The sequence below is a fragment of the Cynocephalus volans genome, chromosome 14 (assembly GCF_027409185.1).
Source record: "Cynocephalus volans isolate mCynVol1 chromosome 14, mCynVol1.pri, whole genome shotgun sequence".
NCBI lineage: Eukaryota > Metazoa > Chordata > Mammalia > Dermoptera > Cynocephalidae > Cynocephalus > Cynocephalus volans.
In genome coordinates, this window is record NC_084473.1 from 44,245,021 (window position 1) to 44,267,083 (window position 22,063).

The window sequence follows — 22,063 nt, forward strand, 5'->3', positions numbered from 1 at the left end:
CCACCTATCTACCAACCCATTCATCCACGCATTCACCCACCATCTATCCATCCACATACCCATCCATCTGTTCATCTACCCATTTACCTATTCACCCACTCATTCATCCATCCATTCATCCATTCACCCATCTATCCACCATCCATCCATCTAATCTTGTTTGAGCACCTACGACATGTTGGACCATGCTCAGCACTGTAGATACAGTGATGAACAATTCAATCATAGTCCCTGTCCCAGATGTCTTTCCACCTAGAGTAGTGTATGCCCAAGGACATGGAAGAAATCCTGGTCCCAAAATCAGAAGGAATTACCCTCTCTGCTTAGCCCCAAAGAACCATATATCAAGCCAGCCTAATTTTTTCAAATAGGAGGTATGGGAATCTTTGTCATTTATAAAATACTGATCCAGGGCATAAAAATATGTGCTAAAGCAAACTGAATCCGTGGGTCCCTGTTTCATTCATCTGGAGAAGAAGTTGCTGCTTGTGTAGGCTCTTAGATATGGAAAGGGTACAGAAGCTTGGTTTTGAGTGAGGGCAGGTGGGTGGATATGTCCCTGGGGACTGGGACTCTGCAGGGTAACAAACTAACTGTGTCACGCCTGATACTGGGCACCTGGTGATTTGAATCTTCAATTGCCGTTCACAACATGTGTGGCCTTGGCAAGTTTTTCTTACCTCCCTGAGTTTTGTCATCTGTAAATGGAGCTAATAAGGCCCCTCTTGCAAGAGTTTGGGTGGATGAAGTAAGCAAATAACACAAAGGTACCTGGTACATTTTGGTTGTTTAGTATGTGTTCATTTTATCCTTAGACATTTTTGAAAACATTTAGATGAAAATCTGGTTGGAGGATAAATTGGATTGAGGATACCATTCTGTTTGGTTTTTTTTTTTTTTTTTTTTTTAAAAAGTACTTCCTGGGCTTGACTCCGTTTGGGACTCAGCAGAGAAGCACAGATTGTCCCAGCATTTGGCACCCGGTTGCTCTAACACGAGGCCCTGCTCTGCTGAAAGCTACGATGGTAAAGGGTCTGATAAAGCTGCCAGCTCAGAGCCCTGGGTTCAGAAGAGGTGGGAGAGCCTCTTCCTAGCTGGCAGGAAGAGCTGTGATTTCCGGCACAACAGGAGAGCGGGGGCTGGCACGGGCCTGGCTCGGGTCTTTGGGTAGCTGGGACACGTCACAGAGCATGTTATTTCTCAGCTCTGTGGACAGCAGCTCTGGAGCCAGTGGTAATTATGTCTACTGGTGGGGGATGACAGCATGAGCAGAACATGACAGCATCCTCGGCCTGGGGAAGGTTGGACAGGGACTGGGCACAGATACTGCCAGGAGACCTCTTTGCAGGGTGATTGTTGGGGGCGTCAGCAGCAGGTCTTGAGGCTTGTTCCTTGGCCAGTGGATGGGCTGTCCATGAGAACGGGGCTGAGCAAGGCCTTAGACATGTTGCCCAAGGAGCATGTTCTTTGCTGAGAAGCAGCACCCAAAGCCTGACTAGGGAAGCCTGGCCTTGTGCTTTGCTTTGGTTCTTTCATAAGCAGAGCCAACCCAGGGCCTCTGGTGGCATGGACAGGGCTCTTGGACACTTCCTTGGAGGCACCTGGAGACAGGGAAGGAGCCAGGGTGAAGTCAGAATATCTGGGTGCTCACTGGGGTCCCTATGCCCTGTCTGTATGCAGTCAGCTGCTTATCTGGCCTCCCTGGGCCTTGCTCAGTCTTCTCATGTGTGAAATAGGGCAATAGAAAATGAGAAGGTCATTGTGAAAATGACGAGATGCCACAAAGAAAGTGCTCCACAGGCTAGTTCCCTTCCCTTCTCTTAGCCTGGAACCCGTTTGTATCCAGGATTAGAGAGGAGAAAGTGGACTGGGCAGAAAGGAAGGTCAGTGCCATGTGAGGCCCTGTGGCCAGCAGAGGGTCAGAATGGCCTTGCCACTTGGAAATTGGGTTGGTCCTCTGAATAAGAGTTGTCCTGCCTTAGGTTTCACATGGGCCTAACTGCCTGTGGAGTTAGAGATTCCCTCATGGGCCTTTTGTGAAGCCTGTATTTGCCTCATGGTTACTGGACCAAAGACCAGGGAGTGGGTCCTGCTGGCAGGGCTGGGCTGTTGGATGACAGCCAACATGGGGAGGAGTGTTGTTTCTCTGGCTTATCCTCTTCTGACCTGCCAGGAGTCTTGGAGCAAATGTTCTTGAGTCTGGGAGAAGCTGCCCTGGGAGAACAGTCAGAGAGACAAAGGCAAGGAGCAGGGACATCTGTGGGAGCCCTGCCTGGGATTAAACACGTGTATTAAACGCAAGCAGTGCATCCTCAGAGATGGGGAACCTGGGGGTGGGCGTGGGGGTTATGGCAGTTAGCGCTAGGCAGGGAGAAACCAGGGGAGAATATTCTGCCATTTTTCCCAGAACAGCAGGAAGGATGGTGGTGGGAAGAAGGTTTAGTATCCGTGATGAGTTTGAGGGTCCCCAGCACATTCACATCTGTCACTGCATTGGATCTGGGGGATTTTCTAATGGAGGTGGGCTTCTGAGGCCATTTAAATGGTGGAAGAGAAGGAATGTGGCTAGGACTAGTCGAGGATGAGGCTGCTTGCTGGAGCTTGGGGGGCATCATGCGGCATGGGGGCAGTGACTCCAGGGATGAGGGAGCAGGACATCTGGGCGTGCCAGGGAGGGACTTGAAGCCCCCGTAGCCTCTGAGGCCCTGGCCTCTGAGGTGTGCTCCGGCCCCTGAGCTGCTCTTGAATTCCTACTCTCGTGACTTCCTTCTTTCTGCCCCGGTCTCCCCCACGCCACCCTGTTGCCACAGTTACATACACAGGCACTGCCCAGCAACCACCAAGATCATTTCACAGTAGCCCTGCCCCAAAGCCATCGCAATCTGGTTGCTGAGCAAACTTCTGCTTGTGGATGTCCTCTGGGGAACCATTCCCACTTGACACAGGTGCCAGTTTGGACAAGTCCTGAGGACCCCCGAGAAGATGTCTTCCCTCCTATCTGCCTATTGAGGGGCTGTCACCAGGCAGAGGATTGGTGCTGCTGGGATCCTCTCTTCTATTACTATTCTTCTGATCTAATTAACACCCCTCCCTCCCACCAGACACACAGTCAGAGGCACTGTTCTCATAAATGTCAAGGTCTAGGGTGGATGCGGGAAAGTTTCCATAGAGAGTCTGTCTGTCTCTCTCTCTTACACACACACATCACTCGTTCTACAAAGTTCCATGTGTGAGGCAGCTACAGAAAGGAGTTTGATGGTCACTGCTCACGATCTGCAGACCCTGGATTTGCCCAACCAGGCTTCTCCCCAGCCCTGCAGACCTCCTGGCCCTGCCCACTTCCAGCACGACCTCTCCGTCCCACCCCAGTGCTAGGTCAGCTTCCCCTGGCATACATATGCATCCTATAGGAGCCCTCTCCCTGGGTCTTCCATCCTCTCACTCCCTAACCACCACTCCCCACTGCTGCCTGGTGGAGGCTGCCTCTCTGAGCCCCAGCCTGGGTGGCCAATGCTGGGGAGTTGCTGGAGGTAGAGGAGCAGGGAGGCACATGGCCAGGGACAGAGCAAGGGTTGTGTTCTTGCGTGGCTCCATGAAATCGGTCTTGCCGAGCCTCTCCCTGGAACTTCTCTCTTCCTGTTGGTAGCTGTGTAGGTGGATTTCACTGGGAAGGAGAGAGATTTCTCAGCACTTTCCCCATCTGGCCCCTCTCCGAACGCTTTGGAGTGCCTGTTTAACCAGACTGGCTCCAGGGCTCGTCCTTCCTGGGCCCATCATGCCCTTTGGGAAGTGGGCAGCGCTCACCAACTGTGGCTGGAAGGGCCGCTGCCAGGACACCTGGCCACCTTTCTGCCTCACTGCCTGAAAAGCTCCCTCAGGAGTGTCACCTCGTTGGGTCTTGGAGGCGTTTTGGCTTCCAGAGGCATCTATGAGAAGGCACTTGAGCACTGCACCACAAAATGCGCCCAGAGCCTGCGAGTCGAGACCTTGCAGGGCTCAGCCCTTCACCTGGGGAGGGGAGCGTACTCCTGCCCAGACGCAGGCAGTGAGAACCACCTGGTGGGCAGGAAGGATCATGTAGGCCTGATGTGAGAGACCTGGGCTTTTAAGGTCAGCAGCTCCATTTCAGTCTGTGAGGAAAGCTGAGTCCGTTGTCTTGAGGTCCTGTATGGGGAAGCAAAGGATGGTGAGTCCCGTCTCACAGAAGAAGGTTCAGACAGAGGCTGAGCAATTCTGGAAAGAGATCCTTTTTGCAAAAGGGAGGGGGCAGAAGGGAGGGTGCTGGGAGCAGCCAGCGGGAGCATCTGGGCAGAGCCCAGCTTTGCTTCAGCTCAGGCACAGCCCTTGGGGAGATGGGGATGCAGGGGTGGGGGGTCATTTCAGGCCCTAGGCATCCCCAACCTGCTCCCTGCCCTGTTGCTGCTCAGAGACCCCCACAACTCCTGTAGCTGATCAGCTACTGCATTTCCACCCTGTCTCTTCTTCAGAGAGCTGGAGCGCTGTCCCCAGGGTGCTGAGGTAGACAGGGGGTGGGACCACATGCCGCAGACCGCCAGAATAAGAGGGTCCCAGCTCCTTGATGAGGGATTTGGTGCTTGGTGATAAGGAGCTCCCCTCTTTGAATTATACAGAATCGCCTACTCATAAGCCCATTTTCCATCTCCTCCCTCCCTGAGCAGCCATCTGGCAACTCTGTGAGCTGCTGACATCCCCGGTGCTAGACGCCAAGAACAGAATGCTTGAGTGTGGGGAAGCTTTCTCCGGGGAGGGACAGAGGAGAGTTCCATACTTGGAAGGACCCATGGACAGGGTCTGGGCTAGACACGGGGGTGATGGGAAGGGGATTTCTGGGAGGGTCCTTGTCAAAGGGACTTGGGGGCTGAAGAGGAAGAGAAAAGGGCACTGAAGGGCTGCAGCCTGAGCATCCCTCCTGTGAGCCACCCTGCCTGATACAAGCAGTTTCATATATCACCTGGAGTTCTTGCTATAATTGAAGAGAATTGCAAACACACAAAGAACTGTTCCACAAAACAACAGGCCTGTACTCCTCAAAGTGCCAGTGTCATGAAGAAGAAAGGCTGCAGGCCTCTCCCAGATGACAGGAGGCTAAAGAGGCATGGCACTGGAATGCAAGGCACAGTCCTGGGTTGCTCCTGGAGTGAGAAAGAGAAGACTGCCATAGAGGACATTGTTGTTATAGAGAGAGAAACAAAGCAAATGCATACATGTTCACAACTGATGCATCTAGACGAAGGGTTTATGGTAATGGTACTATTCTTGCAACTTTTCTGTAGGTTTGAAGTCTTGTAGAATAACAAATTGAATACCAGGAGCTTGAGCCCTCAGAACTACTCCCTCGCCCCAATGGTAGCCAAGGGTGGGGGTTTTTTTGTCTTCAGAGAAGGCCTTCGTGGGGATGGGGAAAGGCTGTTTGTGCGAGTGTGACCACCTGCCTGGCCTGGGGCAGTGGCAAAAAGGTGATAGTGACTGGGCCAGGAGACAGGGGCCCTGCGGTGACAGGCACCTGTTTATCTTCTGTCCTCACTTTTTCCCAATGTCCCACCCATAGGCAACTCGGGACGTGGTGCTGAGCCGGACACCAGAGCAGGAGGAGGACCGGACGGTGAGCTTGCAGAATGCTGCGGCCATCTATGACCTCCTGAGCATCACGCTGGGCAGGAGGGGGCAGTATGTCATGCTCTCGGAGGTATGGCCGGCCACGTGGCCCACCCAGTCCCTGGGAGTCAGATAGTGTGTAAGGAGATCAGATGGGGTCCCATTTGTCGCTTCTCCACTTGTCACTTCCCTGCTAGGCTGCTCTGCCACTTACTGGCCCTGTGACCTTGGCAAGTCATGCAAGCCTTAGCTTCCTCACCTACGAAATGGGCATAATTGGAGAAACCACCTCACAAGGTTGTTGGGAGGAGTAAATGAGTTTGTACACATGAAAAGCTGAGAATTGTGCCATGCACAATAATAATAAATGTTAGTTATTTTTGTTGGATGTCCACATTTTGAAAGCTCTTTCACAGATCTTATTTTACTTGCTCTTCACTATCGCCCTCTTAGATCATTCACATGTTATGGAGGTGGAAACTGAGGGCCAGAGAGGGTGAGAGACTTGTGCAGGGTCACACAGCATGCCAGTGGCAGGGACAGGGTTACCCCTGGGGTTCCAACAGGAACCCCGTGCAGGCCTCGTGCAGCCTCCCAAGGGCGGTGACTGGGGCAGTGATCACTCTGCAAGGGTATGAGTGGCTGGGGTAGGAGGACTCCTGGTAGGGAAGTGCTGACCATTTCCCCCTCCGCAGTGCCTGGAACGAGCCATGAAGTTTGCGTTTGGAGAATTTCACCTTTGGTACCAAGTGGCCCTCTCCATGGTGGCTTGTGGGAAGGTAAGGCCCAGGGGGTGCTGGGGATTACAAAGTCACCCTCAGGGAGTTCTGTTCTCCTCTAGTCCCTCCCCGAGGTGGACAGTGGGGCTTTTCTGGAGCTAGGTGCCTAGAGAGAAGGGGACTGGTGACTTGGAACTATTATCCAGTAGCTGGTTTGAATTTCCAGGAGAGTGAGGGGCATGGGAGGGGCCACACAGACACCTCATGTGAATCCCCTGTCCACGTGCAAGTGACGAATGTACAGGTGTGAGTCTGTGAGTCTGCAGGTGGTTTTTTCTGAGTGTGTATGCACACAGGGTCATAGAAGTATTGCTCGTGAATGGATGGGCACTGCTACAAGAGACAGGCGTGGGATGTGGTTCCAGGTGAGGGGAACATTGTGCCACATGGGCTGTGGCTCTTTTCCCACCTGCCATGAATTGGGAACTTGCCTAGGAGGGAGGGGCTGGAGGGCGTTGCAGAGCAGCATCACCTGTAGGGAGTTCAGAGGGAGAAATGTGTGATGGATGTGGCTTGGGCACCTGGGTGAGGACAGGGTCTGGAGGATGGGGGGCTCTGCCCAGAGACAGAGACTCTGGGGCATGCGTTTGCTCCCCATCCACCCAGCTCCTGTGCCAGCACCCCTGGTTTTCCCTCAAATCAGAATTACACTTACATAAGCCTCTATTTTAAGCAGTGACATGAAAGGGAAACCTTTCCGGAGCGGGGTGCTGAGGGTGTTGGGGCTGATGATGCTATGAATGCAGGAAACAAGGTGGCATGAGCTTGCAGATCGTTCCAAGAGCTGTAAATACCCAGAGCCCTTTTGTGGGGCTGAGGGAATTCCTCGCCCCCCCGCCAGCCCATCTGTGCCATGTTCCATTTCTAGTCCTGCAGAGTCTCTGAGGAGGGCCTTCCCAGCCTTGCCAGTGCCTCCTCCAGGAATGGAAGGTATACAGGCAGCCTGGGCCGCAGTGGCCAAGGCAGGCCAGGTCCTGCAGGGAGGGAAGGAAGGGCAGAGGCTGCAGCCTGGCAGGTGGGAAGGGGCGAGGGAGGTACAGCCAAGAACCTGAGGAGCCTTCCTGCCTGCCTCTGCTGGGCATTTGTCTTCCCAGACCTCCCCCCTCCCCATCACATCAGCCCCTCCAGGGCATTTTGAAGTCACAGTGTGATCATGATCAACTGGGCTCTGTGCTCAGCAGGATCTTGTCAAGTCTTATGGAGAATTCAGAACACAGAGAGGGTGAGGCCCCCTATCCAGGAGACAAGAAATGAGAGAAACCCTCCTAAGGAGCTGCGGGGGTGTGGATAGGTGGAGGCAGCGGGAGGGAGCAGCATTCCAGGCAGAGGAGACAGCAGGAGCAGAGGTGCAGGACTGGAAGGAGGAGCCGAGCTCTGGAGGCACCGTCTGTCTGGGGTAGTGGGGACAGGCAGGGAGGAGGTAGGGATGGAGCTTACGTGGAGCCTGGGCAGACAGCTCACAGTGGCGTGGGGTAGCTTCCTCCTGCCTCCAGGAGACAGAGAAAATGCCTCTAATCTTGTGTAATAGCAAGCATGGACCAGCAGAGGCTTGCATCTTCAGGGGGGCGGGGGTCTTGAACCCCTGCAAGGAGCTAAGGAAAGCTGGGGCCCCCTCTTCAGAAAAATACACTGCACATGAAAGTTAGCTTTAGTTTCTCTGGGAGCCCTTGGAAGCCCCCCTGGGCTCAGGAGAAGGTGTCATGATAGCCCAGGTGGTAAGGGGTCTTCCACCTTTTTACTGAGAAACAGCCGGGCTCAGAGAGGTCTAGACACAGCCTGGCACCATCCCAGCATCTGTGAGCTGGTTTCCCAGCCTGGTTCCTTCATAGACCAGCAAGGTGAGCACAGGAATGGGCTCACAGGGAGTTGGGGCGGTCGGCGAGTTCCTTGTGCAGGAGGCCCCGCAGGCTGGAGACACTGGTTTATACCCACCTGTGCATTTGGTGCAGTGGGAGATTGTTCTGGAAGGCATTCTACACCTACTTTGGGAACCCTGCACACGAAATTACTCTTCTTGTTGTCCCAGGCAGCCCTCAGAGGAGTGGCCACACCTTGCTTTTGCCAAGAGCCTAAGGTGGGAATCAAGGTGCGATTGTGCCCGAAAAACCTTCCAGAAGATGAAGCTGCGCAGATAGAAATATATCTGGTGCTTCAACGTGCGGGAATAATAGATGAGTTTGTGGCATGATTTAGGTCGTTTCTTCTCTTGGTCTCAGAGCAGCAATTGCATTGGCTGCGTTGCTAGGTAACCAGCATGACAAAAAAAAAAAAAAAAAAAGAGCGGCTGCTCTGGCTGCTGAGTCCTCAGATGGCTCCTTAAATAGCAGCGTTTTTTGGTCTGCGTGGGGTGGGGTGGATAGGGGTGGGGGTGGAATGTGGAGGGTCAGGGTTAGAGAATCCTGTGTTTCAAGGATCCAGAGGTCAGAGCTCAGAGAAGGAAGAGGAGGAGAAGCCTGCAGCTTGCTGGGCTGTGTAGATGAAGGAGCCTTGGTGAAGGACTTGGAATGGCATTCACACAAGAGGGTCTCGGGAGGAGGTGGCGGCCTAATAGCTCCTTCAAACCCCCCACGCAGCCTGACTGGCCCAGCCCAAACCGGGCACCCTGTGCAGCCTCCCAGCCTGCAGTAGCCGGTCATTTGCTAACACCCTCTTGTGCTTGGCCTCCTAACGCCTTGTCTTCTGAGAGCACTGGGGGATGGTGGCATTTGTCTTCTCTCCCCAGCCTTGCTGTGAGCTCCTTAGAGGCAAGAACCATGGCCTCATCCCCCTTCCCATGGTGACTCCACAAACTCCAGCCCAGTATTGGACCCAGAGGAGGCCCTGGGCAAAGGCACCTGCAACTGGACTAAGTCTGAGCCAGAGCCAGGGAAATCTATCACATCTGGTTGAGAAAAGCTTTTTTTTAGATGGAGGATGGGTTGGCTGGAGAGAGGCGGGGGGTCTAGGCTGGACAAAGACGAGTTGGATCCCAGTTGTGCCAGTCACTCACACACTGCTGTGGACAGGCCAGCCTTCCAGAGCCCCCATTTCCTCAGTGGTACTTCCATAGTTGCGGGGGGCGGGTGAGAGCTAATTAACAGTGGGGAGCTCGGCACACAGTAGGGCCCAGTACATTGAGTTATCATAGTTACACACACATGCACCTGCCTACGAGGGTGTGCACACTGGGGGGTTACTGCTCAGTTTTCTGGGAAAGCTTTGGACTTAGTTAGAAGTGAGAGAGAGAGAGAGAGAGTGTGTGTGTGTGTGTGTGTGTGTGTGTGTAGCAGAGAAACGGGCCTCTCTGGCCAAGGGAGTCACCACAGGCAGTGTAGTGTAATGGTTAAGAGCTTAGAGCCAGACTGTATTCAAACCCCAGTTCAGCCACTTATGGTCTGTGTGTCTTTGAACAAGTTTCTTCACTGCATTTCAGTTTCCTCATTGGCAAATTAAGGTCATTGTACTTACCTTATAGGAGTGTTGTGAAAATTAAATGACTTCATAATCATAGAGCACTTAGAACAGGGTTCGGCCAACTCTTTCTGTAAAGGGTCAGACAGAAGATGTTTTTGACTCTGCAGGCCAAGCAGTCTAGCACAACTATTCCACTTTGCCATTGCATCATGAAAACAGCCACAGACAGTATATAAATGAATGGACATGGCTGTGTTACAATAAAAGTTTATTTACAAAAATGGACAGAGGGCCAGATTTGGCCTATAGGCTGTGTCTTACCAACCCCTGACTTAGAACAATGCTTGGCACATAGTAGGATCTAGATAAGTGTCAGCTGCTGTTTTTGTCGTCCTTGTTATTGGTGATATCCCTGCCTGGCTCTTGGTGCTCTCCTCCCTGGCCTCCCTCCACACTTGTCCAGTCTGAGTTGCTGGAGCCTTGGGGGATCCCCAGATTCTTGTCTGGAGGTTTTCTCTAGCTCTGCCAGCTTGGCTTCTCCCCTTCTTCCCTACCAGCTTTTATGCGTCCCCCTAACCCCCTGCCTCTGAGTCCCAATTTAGAGACCCCCTTTCATTCCTGTGGTTCAAATTTGAATTCCTTTTTGAGCAGTTCCATCTGTTGTCGTGTTAGCTGTTGTCACATCACCTAAGGGCAAGAGTCACAGCCTCCATTCTCCAGATGAGGAAACTGAGACCTAGGGAGGGACTTTCCTGCCAGCACCACCTGGGCTCCTCCCACTAGGCCCTCTTCCTGGCTCTTGGGAGGAAAGGGGCACAGAGCAAGAACTGATTGTTTGGGGAGCTCCCCCACTGTAGGCATGGGGCACCCCAGTGTGTCGAGACTCAGTGCTGCAAGTGATGGTGCTCTTTCTTCTGCAGTCAGCCTACGCAGTGTCGCTGCTGCGGGAGTGTGTGAAACTGCGGCCCTCAGACCCCACTGTGCCCCTGATGGCTGCCAAGGTCTGCATCGGGTCCCTGCACTGGGTGAGTGAACTGTGGGGCCAGGGCCCAGGTCCTGGCGGCCTGCTGTGGGAGGGTGACAGCAGTGGCAGTGAGCTGGGTGTGAGCATCTTGGTGTGTATGCGAAGGTATGTGCTGTATTTGGGGGGCATAGGGTGCTGCAAGGTAGGCAGGCCTGGGGCGGGAAGAAGGCTTCTGAGGAACGGCCAGCCTTGGTCTCCAACAGCAGGCCCCCAGACTCAGGATGGTGTCTGGTTTGTGGTTCAGCCTTGAAATGTGGTCTCCAGAGAGTCACATGTAGGGAAATAGAGGTGTCTCTACTTGCCCAGCAGTGGAGGTAATGGGCAAGACCTTGGAGCTACCTGGACCAACCCATTGTTTTAGAGACTTCAGACAACCTAACATCCAGTACGTACAGGCCTGCAGGTGTGATTGTGAGTGGTCCCAGCCAGCTCTCAGCAGAAGGGGAGATGGCCTCTCTGTCAGCCCCTCTGCTTCCTCTTAACTGCAGCTCCAGACCCTTTCCTTGTGCTCTGCTGCCTCCTGGCCGCTTTCTGCCAAGGCAGCCGAGCTGCTGGAGGCTGTAGCTCCAAGTGTGCCCTCTCCCCAGCTGTTGGCCTTTACTGCAGGCTCCTGAAGACTCTCAAGAGATCAGCAGCCAGGAGCCTGGAGCCCCAGGCCTTGCCTTGGTGTCCTCCCGCTGCTTCCGGAAGTCCGCTTGGCTGCTGCTCCAGGCCTGTGGGGGCTCTTGGGCCCATAGCAGTGGACCAAGGGTGGGGCTTCTGCACAGTGTCTCCTCCAACTGGGAACTCACTCTGGACAGCCTTGGCTTGCTAAGTCCCAGTTAGCCTCCCAGTGTCAGGGGTGGTCCTTACAAGTGCACCATCCCTCCTGCATGTTGGCTTTCAGCCCTGCCCCACATCTCCTTCCCTCTGAGCTAAATAGCCCCACTTCCTTCATATGCCCTGTGGGCACAGGGTCTCCCAAAGTGGGCACTTCATCTGGAGATGGTCCTCCCTGACTTCCTGCTGGCATGACACTCGCAGTTCATCTCACCATTGTGTGCTCAGGTTGTTCTAAGGCAGCAGGGGCCAGCCTCCAGGTGTGTACAGCAGGTGCTTCAGCCTTTACAACTCACCCTGCCACTCTCCCTTCCTTTGGCATCCAACAGACAAATCATGGGCCCTGGGAAGAGAGGCGATAAGCCCGTTGCAGACTCTGTGTTCTGACACTTCTTCCCAAGGACTGGAAGCTCACTGTCCCGCTGGGCCTTGCTTTCTCTCTGCTGCAGGGAATGCTGACTCCCTGGCACAAGGAGGGTAGTAGAAACCGCACCTGATCCTCAGATCCCCTGTGTCACCAGGAATGATGGGGAGGAGGAGAAAGCGTAGGTCCTGGCCCTCGGCTTTATGGTTCCTATCAGGGAGAATTACATAAGACAGGTGCTGGAAGAGGCTCTAGGCTTTTGGAAGGGGCAGTGTGACGATGAGATGGTTAAGAGTTTTGCTGCCCACCCACTGGATAGCCTTGAGTAAAGCATGCAGCCTCGCTGTGCTTCAGTATCCTCATCTGCAAGATGGAAATAATAACAGTCTCTTGCTCAGGCATGACATAAATGACATAAAGTATGGAGAGGGCTGGATGAGTCTTCATGGAGGAGGTAACCTTGGACTGGGCTGGGAGGTGGCAGGGAGGATCCGGGCGGGCCCACGGCAGACCCTTCCATCACCGCCTGTTTTCCCCAGCTCCATGGTCATCAGGGAACCCTCTTGCTCCCCAAGTCTTTTGGGGAAGACTGTTGGCATCTTGCTCCCTAGAGGCAGGGTGTCCTTATGAGCAAGTACCCCAGACATGGGTGGCATGTGGGTGCTAAGCGTATGCAGCAGAGGGTGGGGGTATGAGCAGGAGAATGCAGAGGGGTGGGCTCCCTGATCCCTAGCTCAGACCCCTGCTTGTTCCCAGGGCTTCTGAGAGGCCTCGAGCTCATCACTGGGATGAAGCCCAAAATACCCATCTCTGTGGGGGTGGGGGGAGGAGGGCATCTGTGCTCCTAAAGGCTGCCAGCTCTGAGGTAGCTGAGGGTCTACCCAGCCAACAGCCGCCCTTGCCAGGAAGCCCTAAATTTAGGTCTTCCCACCGTGGAGGAGCTGTTTCCCTCAGCAGCATAATTACAGTAATTATGTGCATTCGGATTACATGGTAATAAAATTAGGATCAAATCAGTCCAAATTGAAATCAGATGAGTTAGGAGCAAAGTAATCAATGACAACATAAATAGAAAAGCCCAAAAGGAAACAAACATGCAGACTTGTCATTAAAATTGGGGAGAAGGGTGAGCTGTTTAACCTCAGCTGAGCAGTGTATTTGGGTTTAGGGGCTGGTGTGAGCCAAGGTTTAAATCAGGCACAGGCTAGAGCGAGGTCCTGCTGGTGGGCAGGGGGTAGGCTCCTGGCAGCCTTCCCTGATCTGGAAGCCTCACCACCACCACCCCTCCACACCTCCTAAAGCTCCCTTTATTCCTGCCTTGGGCATGGATCATGTTGCGTTGTGATCACTTGTGTTTCTTGAGGGCAGGAACTCTCTTCTTTGAAACCCCAGCCCAGAGTTCAGTGCTTTTGCTCCTTGGATGGCTCCTCCTTGCCAGTGAGCACAATCACTTGGCAACGAGTTCTGCGCTAAGTGGTACTTGTCTTCCCAACTAGATGGGGAACTTCTTTACTTCCTATGTCTTGTACTGTGACCCCTTTCCCTGACAAAGACGCCTGCACATAGTAGGTATTACTAGGAACTTATAATGTGGCACCCCCCCCAACTAGCCAGTGATGGGGTGGGAGATCTGCGTTGGGTTCAGTGGTCCTCCCTGCACTGTACAGCTAATTCTTGCTTTCTGGCTTGGTGGTGGGCAGAGAGTAGGCTATGGGGGGCCCGGGGCAGGCTGTCCTCCAAGGAGGCCAGGTGAGGGGCAGCCCAGAACACTCTTTTCAAGGCCTTCAGGGGGAAGAATGGCAGCGGGCAGGGGACATTCGTGCATGAGACAGGGCGCAGTTTCTGAACGGTATCTGACACCCTCGTCATCTCCTGCCTTCACAACTCTTCTGGCTCACATCAGCCCCAAGCAAGCGCAACCAAGCCCCGCCAAGCCCCATGGACAGGGGACAGAAATCTGGGGGTGGACAATTTGGTCTGGGTTGCAAGAAGGGAGACTGAAACTAGGACATTTGAAAAACGAGTTGTGCTGGGTGAAACCGGACTGGTGGGTGGCCACATGCCCAGAGGCGGAGCACCTGCTGTCCCTGCATCCTGTCATGCCCAGAGCCAGTGTGGGACGCCCTACGCTGAGTCTGGGGCTAAGAGCGAGTTTGCCCTGGGTAGGGGCCGGGCAGAGATTTGTGTGGTCACTGTTGGCTGATTCGGAGGTTTGTAGCAGGTGGGAGTAGCTGAAGCAGGTTTGGTTTGGGGTGGGAGAACCCTGGTCCCAGGGTTCAGCCTGAGGCTCCCCTTGGGGCGGGGACGGCTTCCCAGGCTCTGGCCCAGTGGTGGTGATGACAGCGCTGAAACCAGAGAGGCTTGTGTGGCAGCCACCTGCCTTAGCATGGCCAGTGTCCTGCCAGCATCCCCATTTTTGGAGGAGGAGGAAAGGGAGATGTAAATATTTTTTAGTATCCCTCCAAACACAGTTGTTTAAAATTTGTTTAATTTAGAAAGTTGAAAGCTTTATAGGAGGCAGAGAGGATGGGGTGTGCACGTCTGTCACACACAGACAGGGGAGGAGGTTGTAAACTGGAACAGCCAGGCTGTGATGCCACCTCTCACCTTCTTCCCGTGGAGGGGCAGCAGGGGGTAGTGGAAAGAGCACAGGATTCGGAGGCAGAGACGCCAGGGTTCAAATCCCCACCAACCTGTTTCCTAGCTGTGTGACTTTGTGGGAGTAATTCATCCTCTCTTGTGCCTCAGTTTCCTCACGTGTAACCTGGAAACACTCACGTCCGCTATTACAGGGTGGCTGTGAGCATCAGGGATGAAATGAGGTGTGTACCTGCTTAGCGTGTTCCTGGTACCTGATAAATGGTAGCTGTCACTGCTACAGTCCCTTCAAAATAGCAGGCACTCGGAAAGGATGTGCCTTTACATTTTTGCCTTCATTTTTCAAATTCAGGGGTGGGCAGAGCCAGGAAGATGATTAAGTGTTTATGAGGTAGGGAAGAAAGAACACCAGCTCTCCTGCCACCAGCTTGTGGAAATTAGAAAGAGTGCCTACTCCTCCCAGGAACAGAAAAGTGGATTTTCAGTAGAGCAGCTAACAGTAGGTTCTGGGCCCCCTGGGAAGGAACTAAGGAGAAACTGGAGGTACTCTTTAAACAAAGCTCTGTAGGTTCAGAAATGAACTTTCTCTAATTCCCAAGAAGAGAGGGACGGGGTGACGATTCCTGGCGTGAAACCTCTTCAGCCCACTGCAGGGTGCATGAGACAGCCCCGAGCGCCAGCAGAGTGTACAAGCAAAGAGTCTGTCTGTGTAGGGACCAGATGAGGAAAACTGGAGAGTTACAGGAACTTGTGAAGTCACAGGAAAGTTTTTCTTATGTAAAGCAAAAACAAAGGATCAAAACGTTATATGCCTCAATGCATCCTTTTCCCAAAGGGTCAGAGAGGAGAAAAATAGAAAACTACAGAGGGTGTTTGTATCAGGCAGGTTTAGCATCAGGGGACCCGGGTTGGAAACACAGTTCTGCCCCTTCCTAGGTGGGTGACCTTGGATGGGTCACTTAACTCCCGTTGCCTGAGAACATCAGCTGTAAAACACCTGTTCCATCAAGTAGCTGTGGCACCGTGAAAATGCCAGGTGAGCCCTCCCTCACCCTGGAATTGCAAGGGAGGCAGCAGAGGAGGCTCTTCACCTGGGTTTTGTGGCAAGGTTGCATGGCTGCCCTGGATGAAGAAGGCATTAAAGAGTGGTGTGTCACCGGGAAGAGAAAGGTTGAAAAAGAAGCCTGGAAATCCCTTACCCTAGAAGTATTTTGATGAGCAAGGAGGGGCCAGTGCTGTAACCTGAGCTGGTTGCAGAAGCAGCAGCCACCAGCTGTTAACTTTTGAGGCACCAGGAGGAAGTGTCTGGAGTCTGGAAAGGGCACATGAGGTACTAGGCAGGGAGGAGGATGGCTAGGGTACTTGTAGAAGGGCAGGCACTGGGCTTCTCTGCAAACCTGTGATTAGAACAGTGTTTGCAGATCGCAGGTGGAGACCCATTAGCATGTTGTGAAATACAGCTCTTTAAAAAAAAAAAGTTGAAATAGACCATCAGAGAATAGGAGAGGAAATATTCCAGTGCATTACCCACAGTAGCGGTGAGTCTTGAGACAGTGGGTAGGTCTAGCAGCGGTATGGATATGTGCCCTGGACCATGAACATGGGTCCGAGAGCTTGGACCACCCAGCATAGCAGGCTGCACAGAGTCTGGGGAGTAGTAGACTCTACTTTTCTGTGACTAAGGGTCAGGCTGAGAGACAAAAGACAGGCAGTAATATCCCCTCTATGGATTCTGAAGGCTCTTTGATGTCACTTCCTAGTTTGTCAGATGATGTAGGTGTAGGGGACAGGGACTCTACTCAGATGACACTCGCCATATTAGGCTGAGATTTAAGAAAAAGCCTGGAAGCCTTGACTAATTATATATATACACACATATATGTGTTGTGTACTTGTAACATTTATATAAATGTGTAAAATAAAACAAATAATAATAGCTTACATTTTTTCAAGCACTGCTCTGAGCATTCACCGTGTCTTAAGTCCTCCCTGCAACCCTATGAGGGAGACACTGTTGTTGTCCCCATTTTACAGGAGAGGAAGCTGAGGCACAGCAAAATGAAGTGACTTGCCCAAAGTTAGTGAGTGACCCAACCAGGATTTGAGCCCAGATAGTCGGGCCCCAGGGCTTGTGTCCTTGGCTACTAGGCTGCTCTCCCTCTGTGTGTAGAGCTTGTTCCTGGTGTGGAGCTGATTCTGGAGTTGGGTGGGATCATCGTACTTCAGAACAAAAGTGGCACAGGCAAATTCTCAAGGGCGTTAGGATTCCCGCTCTTGTTTTAGATGAAGGGGAATGGTGCACTATAAAGCTTTTTGTTTTATTTTTTGCTGTGACAGCATTCTCCCCTTTTGCTGGCTTGTCAGAGCTCTGTTGTATACGACATGGCTGTTGAGTGCCGAGCCAGCACTGGAACCTTTGTCTGGGACTTGCCCCCTGGTGCTCTTCTCTCCGTGTGGCTCTGACTTCAGGCCCCCACAGCCCTCCTGAGTCCTGCTGGGCCAGGTGGTCCAGGAGACAACCTTGGGCCCCCTGGACAGCCGAGGCTGGGCAGCAGGCAGCTGCAGGGTTTCCCTGGCTTTAGCCTCCCCTGAGCCCTAGGTCCTCGGTCCTGATAGCACTAAAGACAGAAGCCCAGCACCCCAGACTCCCTCATCCTTTTAATGACAGCCCTCCAGCCTGGAGGGGGCCCACTGCAAGGGCTGGTGGCTTGAGCTGGACCACAGGGCAGCTGGAGGTTGGGAATGGTAGGCAGCCAGCCCCTCATCCCCTCTCTCTGGACTGTCAGGTAGTCCCCTCTGCTTCTATTGCATTTGGGTGTTATTTTTCCCTCTCTGCACAGTGGGCTGTCTGCTCCTTCAGTGTGTGTGTTTGCACATAGCTCACCACTGCTGCACCCAAATGGTGGACTCAGCCCAACTCGCCTCCTATGGCTAATGGCCTCTGTCTCAGGATCTCAATTCCAAACTCCAGGGAGAGAGAATTCACCACCACCAGCACCCCAGCTGTGGCCAGTGGTCAGGGGACACACACAGCTGCCATTCTCCTGCTGGGGAGCATGGGAGGCTGAGCAGGGATAGGAGGGGGCAGGGGCAGCACTGGCTTTGGTGCCAGGAGCAACTTGGTGTGACTCTAGTTCCCCAGGTGACTGACTTTGTGAACCTCTGACAGGGGAGATGCCCATGGTTGGGGGTTTTGGTGTCCATGTGGCACTGGAGGGTTTGGGTATGATGATGTAGCCAGCCCGCTTGTTGTGGGCCGGTGATGAAGGAAGCATCCCTGCTCTCTCTGGAAACTGGTGTTCTCAGTGATAGGAACGCAGGCACACTGCCATGCTAGGCACGTGGGCGGGTGACATTTCCTGAGTCGGGTGGGAGGGACGCATGTGGGCCATGAGTGGGCATATCTGAGGTCCCCTCTGTCCCCCGCCTGCCCAACCAGCCTGACGGCTGTGGGTGCCCCAGAGTATTTGTGAGACCCACCTCGTGTGTGCCCCTTTCTTCGTCTCCTGTGTTGTGTGTGAGGTGTGCACACGTGACCTGCACCCGTTGGCCCTTTTCCAACTGGAACAGTCCCTCCTGCTCCCAGGACAAAAACAGCCCTGGGCCTTTTTCCCCTGAAAGTTTGAGCTCCTTGTCTCAGGGAGGGAGCAAGCACATGGGGAGCCAGAGTGGCAGGCTGCCTGCTCTATGGGGCTGCTGATGGCCAGCAAGGCACGTGTTCCGAGCCCAGCCCAGAGCCCTGCCTGCCCCAGCCTTGGCTCCCTGCTCTCTGCCGAGTTGGGCAGGTGCAGACACGAGCCCATAGAGGCCACTGAGCAAAGGAGCTACATAGACTGCCTAGTCTTTCTTGGGGTCACGCTCTCAGCAGAGCTTGCCTGGGGAGCTGGGATCTCTGGGGCAAGGGCAGCTTCTCCCTGTGAGAGGTAGTGCCATGTGGCCTTGAGCTCTTGTTCTTTCACTCAGTGGTTGTGTGGCCTTAGACAAGCCATCTGCTTTCTGGTCATGCTGCCCACACAAGAGGAATTGCAGATCTTCTCTGTACTTGCCCAGCGGTGCCCCAGGCTGGTGATTGTGCAGGCAAAGCCCCCCATTCCCCTCCTCAGTGACCTTTGCCTCTCCTTTTTGCAGCTGGAAGAGGCGGAGAGCTTTGCCATGATGGTGATCAGCCTGGGGGACGAAGCGGGGGAGTTCCTCCCCAAGGGCTACCTGGCACTGGGTCTCACCTACAGCCTGCAAGCCACCGACGGTGAGTGCAGGCCCTAGGAGGCCTCTGCGTGGGAGTGACTCAGGCTTCCTGAGTGCCTCCCAGGCATCTTGCCCCTCCAGTGCCCGCCTCCTCACCACTTTCCCATATGCGCCGTCCACGCCTCTGGGATAGACGTGCATGCGTGCACACGTACACACACCCCCAGTCCCGTTTCCACTCTCTTGCTCAGACTTGCGTCACTCTCAGACATGTCCCCCACTCTCCTCTTCATGGGCCCAGCCTTTCCTACCCTCCAGGCCCAGCTGCTACAAAGCCCATGCTGATCTTCTCTGTGGAACTCCTGGTGCTTTCTGTCTGTAATGCGCCATCAGCCTCAACCCCATGGTGTTTTTGTTCTGGTTCTCATAGGCCTGCCTTTACCCTCAGCACCGCTGCAATCTTCTGGGGTCTTCTAAGCCCCCCCAACACATGGCATAGTGCCAGGTACACAGCAGGTGTTTAATAAATACTTGTGTTTGGCTGATGGATTCTAGTCCTACCTACCCCAAGCCTGGCATTCTCTCCCCAATCCTGCCAGGTCAACCGTGTGTCTCCCCCCATGGGACAGCCACCTGATTTTGTATCCTTTCAACTTGAGGGACAGGTAGTGATGGGCCCCCACCCAGACCAAACCTGGAATAGTAATCACCCACCTCCCCTGAATGCCAGACCCTGGTAGCAGGGCTATGTGCAGGGAGCCCACTTCTCATGGCCTCACAGGCCCAGCACAGTGAGAGTTAACTGTGATGTGCACAAAGAAGGGAGGAAGCTGTGTAAGAGAGTCTAGTGTGTGCTAGCACCCTGCTCTTTGGTGACAGTGGGCGTGTCTTCAGGTATCGGTGAGCTCTGCTTAGGGAGCACCAGGGTCTCTACACACCAGTCAAATGAGGTAGTCATCAGATCCTTTCTAGAAGTTTGGTTTGCTTTGACCAAAACACCCTCCTTTTGCCTTTAACCTTCTCCAAACAGCGGTTGCTTTCTAAGCTTTCTGTGCTGGGGAGCCCGGACAACTCTCAATACGTGGTCCTCATTAGCGGGATTCTGATCCGTTCTGAGGTGGGCCCTGGACACAGTCATGTGACAGCTTCCCAGGTGGTTCAGCATGCAGCCAGGGCTAAGAAACCCTGCCCTGCTGCATTAAAGTGGGATGAAATTTACTGGAACAGTTCCTGGTTCTGGTTAATGCAAGTATCTTCATGGGTAAGGAAGCCCAGTCAGAGGTGGTGGCCTTTCTGTGGAGGCTGGGGCCTCCTGAGGGGGATGACTGTGTCATGGAATGCTTGTAGGCTTGGGCATTTGACCCTACCTAGGGTCAAGGTGACCCAGGTAGCAGAGAAGGCAGTGGAGAGAAGGAACCAGCATGGCAGGAAATGTGCTGGGAGGCCAGGGCAACAGACAGCATCAGCCCAGGGCTGCTGCAGTTTGAGGTTTGCCAGACAGAGCTCTGATAGAGCCTCTCCCTGCAGAGCTTGTGTGCCCTGGGGATGGGGGCAGAGCTAGGTCAGCACCTCTTCAGCCATCTGATGGCTCGTCTTCATCCTGTCTCCTGCAGCCACCCTGAAGTCCAAGCAGGATGAACTACACCGGAAAGCACTGCAGACGCTAGAGAGGTGAGGAGCCTGGGATTGGCAGCAGAGGCCCCTCTTGCCTTTGGAGGCAGAAGGTGGCACGTCACATGCCTTACCTCATCAGACCTTCTGATGTGGACAGAGCAGAGGTTTCTGTCCCTGTTTTACTGACGAGGAAACCAAGGCTCTGAGAAGTGACATGGGAAGTAAGGAAGGACCTTTGGGGTGGTGCAGGCTCCAGGCCTCTGGCCTTCAACACTTCCTGCCACTGCCTTCTCTGGCCCATCCCCGCCTCCTCCCTCTGATCCCCCCAGTGTGTCTTCCTCCCTCCAAGCACCACTGTGGCAGTGTTGCCAGGTAGGCCCTGGCCCCAACTCCTTATGCCAGCTTCATTGGAACACGTGGCTCCCCAACCCAGGGAGGGGGCAAATTCCAGTCCTTGCCCACCTCCTCCGAGCTCCAGGAAATGGGGAACTATTCCCACCCTCCCCACCAGCCTTTCATTCCTGAGGCTTCCGGCCCAGACAGGCCATTCCCAAGACCTCTGTCCCAATGTGGGGAGGCTATAGCCAGGGCGACAGATGCTCAGAGGAGAGGGGCCAGGCCTGCATAGTATATACATGCTGTCTCCCCCACCCTTAAACCTACCCCTCCCTCAGGGTCTGTCACCTCAGTGCCAGCCCTCTCAGAGCCACTGTCCCTTGCCTGGGGCTGCCCGTGGGCCTTCTGCCTGAACCATCGTCTCCCAGCTGGGTGCCCCTCCAAGGTAGGCCTGGCAGAATCCTCCGAAGAGTTGCCTCGAGAGTGCCCAGCATAGGGCTGGCTTGCTGGGGACCCTGGTCACCTGCTGGTTGCTGGACCCTTGGTGCCTGACTTGTTGCTCCCTCTCCCCATGCAGAGCCCAGCAGCTGGCGCCCGGTGACCCCCAGATCATCCTCTACGTCTCCCTGCAGCTCGCCCTTGTCCGACAGGTGGGTTGTGACCATTCTTAACCCCCAGATCCCTGGTGCTGCTGATCTTCTCACACCTCTGCTTACTAGCTGTGTGACCCTCCAGAAGTGACTTAACCTGTCTGAGCCTCTGGTTATTTGTTGTGTGAGCACTTTCTACCTCTCCTGAGAGAGGCTTAGTGAGGATGAAGTCAGACGTTGTGGCTAAAGCCCCTGGCCCATGGTGAACACACAGGAGGGGATTATTTTCTCTCCCGACTCCCCCTACAACATTTCAGGCTCCTGAGAAACTGATGAGTGACCCTGACAAGCATTTGTTAGTGTCCTCCCCACCTGCCAACTTTCCCCGTGGGTCTGGGGAAATAGCGGGGTTGGCACATGGAACTGTTTCTGGACGGGCTTCTGTGTGGCCCTAAAGCTCTTCCCTGAATCTGTGGATACCACTGTCAAGCCTCGGCCTCTGGGTCCTGATAGGGGCCTCCCGTCCAACCACCTCCACTCCACCAGGACCACCACCCACACCCACAGCTCTCCAGGCCCCACCAGGACCACCACCCACACCCACAGCTCTCCAGGCAGACTGGCCTTCTCCCCAACTGAGCAGCTGCACTGTTGGTGCTGCCAGGACTCAGGTTTTTGTCCAGGGACTCCCCACCCCAGGCCCTCAGAGTCTCCTTTGCTTTCACACATGCACCTTGGCCCACAG

At 54.1% G+C, this 22,063-nt stretch overlaps 1 protein-coding gene across 2 annotated transcripts in view; it reads left to right on the forward strand.

The window, feature by feature from the left end:
* Positions 1-22,063, forward strand: part of TTC7A (tetratricopeptide repeat domain 7A) — a 120,957-nt gene that overhangs the window by 52,367 nt on the left and 46,527 nt on the right. For both annotated transcript variants that reach the window (XM_063077878.1, XM_063077879.1), the window contains 6 exons: positions 5,570-5,707; positions 6,312-6,395; positions 10,709-10,813; positions 18,722-18,839; positions 20,392-20,449; positions 21,306-21,378. In XM_063077878.1, the coding sequence (XP_062933948.1) occupies positions 5,570-5,707; positions 6,312-6,395; positions 10,709-10,813; positions 18,722-18,839; positions 20,392-20,449; positions 21,306-21,378 (576 nt within the window). The remainder of the gene's footprint in view (positions 1-5,569; positions 5,708-6,311; positions 6,396-10,708; positions 10,814-18,721; positions 18,840-20,391; positions 20,450-21,305; positions 21,379-22,063) is intronic.